Source organism: Sinocyclocheilus anshuiensis, unplaced genomic scaffold, assembly GCF_001515605.1.
Source record: "Sinocyclocheilus anshuiensis isolate Anshui unplaced genomic scaffold, SAMN03320099.WGS_v1.1 scaffold1199, whole genome shotgun sequence".
Classification (NCBI taxonomy): domain Eukaryota; kingdom Metazoa; phylum Chordata; class Actinopteri; order Cypriniformes; family Cyprinidae; genus Sinocyclocheilus; species Sinocyclocheilus anshuiensis.
This window is the reverse complement of record NW_015540934.1, coordinates 536632-546376: the sequence shown is the minus strand read 5'-3', so window position 1 is coordinate 546376 and position 9745 is coordinate 536632. Positions and strand designations below refer to the sequence as shown.

General features: G+C 41.1%; 1 protein-coding gene across 1 annotated transcript in view; it reads left to right on the top strand.

Moving 5' to 3' along the window:
* The window catches only part of LOC107689492 (FERM, RhoGEF and pleckstrin domain-containing protein 1-like), a 42576-nt gene continuing 32831 nt past the window's right edge, over window positions 1-9745 (top strand). The window contains exons 1-2 of the mRNA XM_016487493.1: window positions 1-282; window positions 2570-2757. Of these exons, the coding sequence (XP_016342979.1) occupies window positions 2587-2757 (171 nt within the window). The 5' untranslated portion in view covers window positions 1-282; window positions 2570-2586. The remainder of the gene's footprint in view (window positions 283-2569; window positions 2758-9745) is intronic.

Sequence of the window (9745 nt, the reverse complement as noted above, 5' to 3'; positions counted from 1 at the left end):
TGTGCTCAGTCAGTGTAATCCCGTCTCTCCACCGGCCGACATGGCGACTGCGAGGACGCTCATATGCTCCACGACAACCTGCATCTGAAGCGGCTCCGGGCGGCCAGCATCACCGTCGCGCTCGGTGCATTCGTGGACAAACGCACACTTGTACACAGTGGATTTATAATCGGGGTAAGCGTATGGATTCATCTTCTCATTCACAGTGCTCTGTGCTTGGAAGAGATTAAGGGGTAAATCTAGCCACAGATTTGAGTTTGAGGACTGAGGACATCGCTGAAGGTCCGTCCCGTTATATTTCTATTATGCACCGACACGCGTTCTGCTATAGGCTGTATTATGAGTCCATTCACTTGATGAAGCCCAGAGCAAAAGGCATATCGAATACATACATAATGTGTTCCTCTAAGGACATTCACATTAGACGCCAATAGACCTGTTCTGCGCTTTGTTCAGTTTACATCGCCTGTACGCGTACGACGCGACGCGACCGGCGCTGTTTTCACTGCAAGCGCGCGACGGACGCTCCATTTCTATTTTCTATTTCCCCATTCAGTCTGAAGCAAAATGAGCGTATAAATATGATATGTGTGCATTGAGTGTTATGAACAGCCTAATTGTTTAAATAACGTCTGGTCGTTAAATCAAAGCCAACTCGTGGTTACGAGTGACATATTCAACATTATTTCGCTATTTTAAAATAGACAATGGAAAGTCGATTTAGAATTTAAATGATTTTCATTCATTTTATTGCACCTGACTGAACGCTGTGAGGTGAGTCAAGTCAATAAAGCTCGACTTGACTTGTGGTGCCGTGCCGCCTCGACGCGACGCGACCAGAACGCGCACTGAAAGAATAAAGCGCTCCACGAGCCATTCTGAAACCTTCCACGTGTAATTCATTTTAATGTTGAAAGACCACGAAAAAGCAGTCTCACTCTAAAACACTTTGGGTCAAAGAACCGTTGGGTTAAATTTTTACATTACATTTTTAACCCCCAAAGTTGGGTTGAAACCACCCAGCATTCTTTAGAGAGTATGATTTGAATTATGGATGTTTTCGAGGTTTAAAAGGGTGAATGATTTCAGGGAATAAGGTCCGTTATAAATTCAATGTGAAAGCCTATAGGAGTTTAAAAACTTGAGAGCCCATCTCAGCAGTGGTCTCACATAGGGATTTTTTTTGTACACTCTAAAAAATGCTGGGTTAAATACAACCCAGTGCTGGGTAAAATAGGGACAAACCCAGCAATTGGGTTGTTTTGACCCAGCGGTTGGGTTACTACCCAGAAGGTTGGGTTAAACATTTAACCCAACCGCTGGGTCAAAACAGCCCAATTGCTGGGTTTGTCCCTATTTTACCCAGCACTGGGTTGTATTTAACCCAGCATTTTTTTGAGTGTAAAATCATAATTTTATATATCTTGATGTGTTGTGCATGTGGCAGCTTCATTTCCCAGCCAAACAAAAGACACCAGTGTCTGAAGATGTACTTGCATTACCATCAGTGCAGATGATTTTTCCAGGGATTTTTTTGGGCATTACTGAATGAATGGAATTTTTTAAACAGTACTGGCAAAGCATTGGCTGTGTTTCGCATGGTGGGTTTGTTTTTTGCTGGCACTGGTCTGATCTTTCACCCTCCCCCTCTGGATAACCTCTGAGAGCAGATCTATGCTTTATTGCTTCTCTCCAATGTGTTTTATGGATAGTAGCTTATAAACTAAACAGCCCAGTTTATATCAGAGGTCTATTTTTACAATGCACCTTGATTCATTTAAATCTATAAAAATCACAGAGATGAATGAAATTGTTTGTATACATGCAAACAGTGGAGAAAGTAACTTTATTAATAAAGTAACAATTTACCTATTTATTTATTGTCTATCCTAAGATAAATTATTATGACCTCTCTGGGCAGTAATTTGGCCTCAGGCACAAATTATTAGATAAAAATATAAAGAAAAAATACTGTCAGGAAGACAAAAATGCAGTTATTTCCTTGTGTTTATTTATTAATCAGGGATATATGAGCACAAACTAGTGAATATCTTGAATTGGAAGGTTCTTTTGAAGATCGCTTAGATACATAGCAGTGGAAGTCACATATGGTCATCTGATCCACAGAGATCAGTGTTTGTTATTCCATATTTCCCTCTGACTGCACTCTCTGTCACTCTGCTCGCGTTCTCTCTTCCTGTCTCTCTTCCTCCCCTCTGTTTCTCACGTCGACCCTTAGTTTAGAAGTAATGACATCAGTGCTCTGGCATGTGTGATAAACAGTGAAAATGATGAGAAAAGAGAGGGAGAGATATGAGAAGTTGGATCTGTGTAATAGGTTCATTGTCTGAGGAGAGCACAAAACCATCAGGCCAAAAAGACTATTTTAACCTTCACATTATTGACATGTCAAGAACCATCAGCGTAAATACACAACTTCTTCATTTGCAAATGTTCATTAAGTACATATTACTATCCTTGTGGGACATAGAACGCAGACAAAACCTGAATCATACACACGCAGTGTTAGCCGGAGTGTGACGTTTGTGTGTGTGTTTGTTGTGTGCAGGCTGAGCGAGGAAGACCATGGTGGAACAGGGCCAAATGTCGTTGGCGGGACAGAGGTTAGGGGCCCCAGAGACTCTGGGGATCAGCACCCTGGAGCCTGGACACAAACCGCCTGCTATGCCACCTGGACGCCTGGTGCCCATTAGAGTCCTGCTGCTGGATGACTCAGAGGAGATATTCGACATATCGGTGAGTGCATATCCAATAAAACTGCTGCTGTGTTCCAAAAACCGACTCTTCTTGGTGGACACATAAGGCCTATTCACACCGACATGAATTTTAGGTACAATTTTGGCATGCAATTTGTCTGATATACTCCAAAGTCCATTTCAAGGAAAGTCTCTTCACTCGGTGGCCATAGTTGCAACGTCTTCGGGCAGCTATTTCGAGCATCCAAGACCAAGTCCTATCTAAATGAATGGGGGAATCCTGAAATCTCAAAAACTGCTTGCTGAACTCACAATTAAATTACATATTTCAAATCAGAAGCAACAAAATCCATATTTGTTGTTCCTTATGCTCAAATAGAGTTAAAAAAGCATATTTCACAGGCTAGACCAGTCAATGCATATGTGCAGTCATAATCGCTAGCTTCTAACGGCAGCTGCAGTGACGCAATGACTTTACCAATCAGCGATTGGCTCTTTCGTTTAGAAGGCGGGACATATTCCGCCATATTTCGCGTTGCAGTTAGTGATGGGAAGTTCGGATCAGTTTACCGACTCGGACCTCTGAGTCTCGTTCAGCAAAATGAACGAATCTTTTTTCGAGTCATTTCGTTAATTTTAGCAAAATATCATTAAAATGTTATTTTCCATAACACTGAATGTTGTAACAAAGGTAATAAAGAGTTGGTTATTATTATTAAGTCTCTTTCCGGCTCCGACTGCATTGGTTAAACTTATGGGGCTGTCACGTGATGAACAAACGACTCGAAAAACCTGAAGACTCGAAACAGGTGAACTACTTGACTAATTCCAGTACAGAACCTATAGGATGTTGCGGATGCGCGACTGAACGAATCACTCCCCGAGACGACTCGTTCTTCTCGAGTCACATTAAAGATTCGTTCAAAATGAACGAATCGTTCAAAAACGACCCAACACTAGTTGCAGTTTCTCCCATTCATAAGTAAAAGGAATGAACCGTCTTTGTATATCTATAGTCTTTGATATACTCAGAGTGAAGTTCTCTTTCTTTGTTTAGGGGGAAAATAGAAGTTCAGAAGAATTTGCAGCGGTATACTTTTAGCAAACATCCTGATAATGCTGAGAGCAGCGTTTAGATGAATATGTAAATATGCGCTGCACGCTTACCTCTCAACAAATACACCACAAAAATGACAGTAGTGAGAAAGCAGCAGTTAAGAAAGCATCTGATCATAGCTTGTGCCGGCTCTGCAATTTTCATGAAGTCATGATTATTTATATAGCACTTTATAAAATATATTGCTTTAAAGAAAGCTGCTTTACAATATTAAACATGAATAAAATAGTATCAGTGTCACTTTAAATTAGAATTACTATTATTTTCTATTATAAGAGAAGGTTTTAATGTCAACGCCCACCTTTTACACCATCGCCATGGACCAATGGTTTCTGTAAGGATGTGACGTCACATGAAAACTAGGAATAGGAAGTAGCAAATTATGGTTCACTGGTGCAAACAGTCACAGTTTATTCCTTCCACAACCATCAACTGTGGAATGTATTGGCTTTGAAAATATTACATTGCTTTTGTCCATAGTGCAAGCTGAGGTTTTTGACTATATAAATAAATAGTTGATCCTTAACTTCTTGTTTGAATAGGAAATGCCAACAAAAGAAAGAATGCACCTTAATGGTGGGGAATGAATTAGATTTTTTATTTATTATTTATTAGACACTGACTGCAGTCTGTCATGGAGAACATGCTGGCATCTGATCAGATTGAAGCAATATTTGTCATTTCCATAACAGAAACATTCTGCAGTATCTCTACTGAACATGATTGCGATTATTAATAGATTTTGTTGAGCTGGTTGTATTAGCTGCAGGTGTGAGTGAGACTGATTTGTGAAGGAATGTGAGAGTGTGAGAGAGTTTCATGAAGGTGTTTAGCTATTCTGTGGATAAATATAGAGCATGCCTGTGCAAACCAAATCTAAAATTACGTTATATTTTCTTGTAACCTGCAACATTGCAGAACTGTGAAACCACAGAGAGCTGAGAGGTATTGTCCTAAGGTTTTTTGGCTGGGGTTCAGCTGCTTTGAGTTCAGCACACACACACACACACACACACACACACACACACACACACACACAATTTGGGTTTTCATGTTTTATGGGCACATTCCAAAGATGTAATGTAGATGTAGTAGATCTAAACCTTCCCCTCTCACAAAACTTTCTGCATTTTTACATTTTCAAACAACTTCGTTCTGTGTGATTTATAAGCTTGTTTCCTTATTGGGACCAAAAAATAAATAAATAAATAAATGTCCCCAGAACGTCAAAATGTACTGGTGTTACTATCCTTGTGGGGACATTTGGTCTCATATCTCATATCTCATATTGTAATACACATCTGAGTGTCGAACATGAGATGTGAATGAGGTTTTCTGGTGAATTTGAAGGTGCCAGTTGCGATCAGAAAAATGTGATAATTTCATAGGAACACAGTTACTGTTACTTTTGGTGACTTTTCTGGAGATTTTCTAGAGACAGCTATACTTACTTAACATGACAACTCTCTTGATTTTGTAATATTTTTGTTGTCAGTAAGATTTTTTTATGTTTTTGAAAGAAGTCTCTTATACTCACCAAGGCTGCATTTATTTGATCAAAATACAAGAAACAGTAATACTGTAAAATAAAACTCCAATTTAAAATAACGGTTATCTGTTTAACATATTTTAAAATGCAATTTATTCATGTGATGTCAAAGCTAAATTTTCAAAAACTGTGATGCATTTTTTTCAGTATTATTTGATGAACAAAGTTCAAAAGAACAGCATTTTTTTGTAACAATATATATTATTTTACTGTCACTTTTGATCAATGTAATGCATCCTTGTTGAATAAAAATCTTACTGACTCTTTTGAAACTTTTTAACGATATGTAATGTGGGTTTTGATGTATCTAGATTTCAAGCATGCTTGTCTATACAAAAAGTGCATGGTTGCCATGGTGTTGCTATGCAATTGTTAGTGTGCCCTGAGTGTTTTTAGCCCTTTACCATGTTGCTGGTTGTTCTGGGTGGCTGCTAGCTGATTGCTTTCTTGTCCAAGTCAGATTTATATCCGTATTTTAATGTTAGTTAAGGGATTGTTTTGGCTGTTTAATAGTAATGACTGCCATATACTGTCTTGTGCGTGTCAAAACAAGCATGTTTTTTGCTCAGTCGTTGTGTCACTGAGAACACAGCATGAAGTATCACTGTTGATGTGTGTGTTGAATATTGATCGTATGTGCTGTTTGTGTTAGAGCTCAAGCTGTCTGACTGAGTAAAGATGATAGTCCCTAAAGAGGATGTTATTCTTCCTTCCTCCTTACTGACTCGATCAATATGTCAGTTAATATAATGAACTGAATAAACACTGGTTTGAGTCTAAATCACTGCCACAACATCATACCGACTCCATTACATTCCCTATCAGTAGGCCTTTCTGTCTCTCTTTCATTCTCTCTTTTATCCTGCTGTATTTTGTACAGAGCTCCACACATTAGGGCTGCATAATACTGGAAAACTGACATTGTGATATTTTGTTTTTCGGCAAAATAAATGTTTAACGTATGGTAGTATAATAACTCGCACAACGAAGAAGAATAGTTCAGGAACACTTGTTTAATATCAAACTCACTGGAGAACAGGAACAAACGCTACCAAACACAAATGAGAACCAACAAATACTGAGGTAGAATTGAAGTCTTAAGTACACAAAGCAAACGAGGAACTAATGAGTTAATTAACAAGACACAGTTGAATATAATGAAGAATAAGACAACTCAGGAAAACTAGGTCACAGGCCAAAACCAAAACACAAAGGAGGGAACACAGATCATACATGTAACAGTTCGTCCCCTCCCGGGAAGGCGTGTCCTCGCACCGTATAAATAGAATAGTTGAGGAGGGAGGGCTGGGGCTCTGGAGGAGTCCAAAGTCTCTAAAGCAGTCCAAGGTGGAGTGTAAGGTGGGAGGAGCCAGTGGGGAGCTAGGAGCAGGAGGAGCCAGATGCAATGTCCAGCCAGGACAAGGCCTTAGGGTGGAGTTGAAGGCAGGAGGATCCATAGTGGAGACAACTTGATGGTAGGTGACACCCTGGGGACGACCGACGGAGAAGAAGCCACCACTGAAGGGGACCCAGGTGGAGCCGATGAGCCCACGCAATGCCGATGGTACTGGAGACCAAGGTGGAGCCACGGCGGTGAGCGTCTGAGGTTGAGCCGGATGACCAGAGGACAGAGGCTGAGCCGGTGGGACAAGGGAGCCCGGAGAAGACTTATGGCTGATGGTTTCCAGTGGAGCCGAGGGAGGGAGGAGCCAAGGCAGATCTGAAGTGGCGACAGGTCGAGGTGGAGTGATGGGCACAGATGCTGGATGCGGAGACAGGGGATCCTCTGTGCTGGACGGAGCTGGTGGCCTGAAGACACATGGCAGATCCTTACAGCATCTGGGAGATGCAAAGGGGCTGAAGGACAGCAGCGGAGGCGGGGCTGAGGAACTGGCTGATTGAGGAGGTGGGAGAGGGAGGCTGGGAGGGAACACAGGAGAACAGGAGTTGGGCTGAACCAGCAGGGACGTATGAGATTCTGGGCTGGACGGAATCAGCGAAGATGCAGGAGATTCAGGGGAACTGGGAATAACCTCTCCAAACCAGTCTATAAGATCCTCCTCAAAAATGTCCTTAAGTTCGTCATAAGCTCCAGAGGCCAGGCTCAACTCGCTCACAGTGCCGGGAGTGTGGGCGGGGATTTCAGCTAAGCCGTCGATCTCCATTAACACTCCCTCTGCGATCTACGGTGTTGCCGGCTCGCCCACCTGGCCAGACGCATGATGTGAAGCGGGCTTCGGGGCGATGACTCCTTCCAACCTATTCCTTGATTCAGGCTCGTCAATCACAGCAGGCCGGTCTCCATGGTCTGCGGTGGGCACATGCAACTACCCTGTCACATTGTTGATGACTGGACTCTGCCGGTGATGGAGTGGGGCTGGTGCCGAAGTCATTCTCTGCGGGGCCGATGGTGAAAGGAGAGTTGTTGTTCACCAGCACCCGATCCACAAAAGCAGCAAAATCCTCTTTAGGACGGTCCGCAGGAAGACGGGCCTTCGATCGCCCGCTCAGGCGATCACTATATGTTGGTAAAAAACATATAGTGAACAATTAGGGTAGTGCATAAGGAACGCCAGATGGATGAAGTCCCATGTGTGGTCTTCCAGCGGACCGTCTCCCTGCTCCAAGCAGAGAAGCTTGACTGCGAGGTCCAAGGAAAAAAAAAGAGATTAAAAAGTAGTGATGGGACGATTGATACGAGGCTCCAATGCTCAGACGCAGTTTTCAAAGCACTATTGTATCACATGTGTGTGTGTGTGTGTGTGTGTGTGTGTACACTTATTTGGGATTCAGTAGAATAGTTTAGATTTAGAATAACGTTGACCGGACTACGCATGACACCAGTTGGCACAGATTAAAAACTTTTTCAACCCATCCTCTGCTCCGCGATGTTTTGTTAGATTTGGTGGAGAAACCAAGTCTGACCAGCAGATGTCGCTAATGCGCACTGTTTTAAAAGCTTCGAGTAATGAACCGTTTTTCGGCATAACTTCATGAAAGCCTCGATTTTCCATCACTATAATAACTCGCACGACGAAGAAGAATAGTTCAGGAACACTTGATATCACTTTAATATCAAACTCACTGGAGAAAAGAAACAAACACTACCAAACACAATCGCAAACGAGAACCGACAAATACTGAGAGAGAACTGAAGGCTTAAGTACACAAAGCAAACAAGGAACTAATGAGTTAATTAACAAGACACAGGTGAATATAATGAAGAATAAGACAACTCAAGAAAACTAGGTCACAAAGGAAGGAACACAGATCATATATGTAACAATTAGGGATGCACTGAAATGAAAATTCTTGGCCGAAGCCGAAACCGAACAAAATGAAACACTGGGCCGAAGGCCGAATACCGAACACGGTTTTTCAAGTTTTTTTCCCCATGTATTTTGACAATTTTTTTCACCATTGCATAAATTAAATAGCCAAAATGTGCTTTTTACTGTTTTGTCTTGTTTTTAAAAGAAAACATCAATTACAAAACAACAATTTAAAAATATTTAACACTAAACATTTTTTTACATTCTAGCAGACATTATACCAACAAAGCACAATTAAACATAAAATTAATAAGTTACTAAAATAATAGTTTTTGGCAATAAGACCCCCTTCTTGAATCAGGCATGTATTTTTTACTGTAAAATTAACTGCTGAGGAGAAGAAAATTGTAACGCTATGTGTGTATGTTATAATAAATGTATTAACAGAGCTGTTGTAATTATTATCATTATTATTGTCTTACTTTTTATTTTATTTTACAGAACAAAAGTAAAATTAAAATACTAACATCTATGAATGTTGATAGAGTTCTTGCTTTTTCTCAGCTTTTATTTTGGCGGAAACGCGCAGGAAGACCTCAATGCTTCTTTTTGTTGACAAATGATTCTCATTACGAATTTGGGAAGACGTTTGTTGCACATATCGCATTGTCGCATGCCTTGTAAAAAAATCATAAAAATGTTACTGAGCAACTGATGAGTAACACAGTTTCAGCACAGATTTCTCTCGCGGTTTGGGCTCTGGCTAACAAGACAGCACCGCGAGCTTGTGCAACGCTGTTTGAACACATGCAATTCATGCGTGTATTAGAAAACATAACGTTCTGGAGTGTATTTAATTGTTTAAGGCCATTTCACGATTTCAATCACATACAGTAACTAGCAACATCCACCCCTTCCTCTTCTCATCGCAGACCTGCGATGCAGTACTAAACGGTCTCTCGCTGTCGGTGCTTGTAATGAGTTTGAAATGCTTCCATACTGCCAACATGTTTGCTGCATTAGTGCGTGCCTCTATTTGATCGCATCACGCCATTGTTCGGTACAATGTATTCAGTCTTTTTGCTTATAA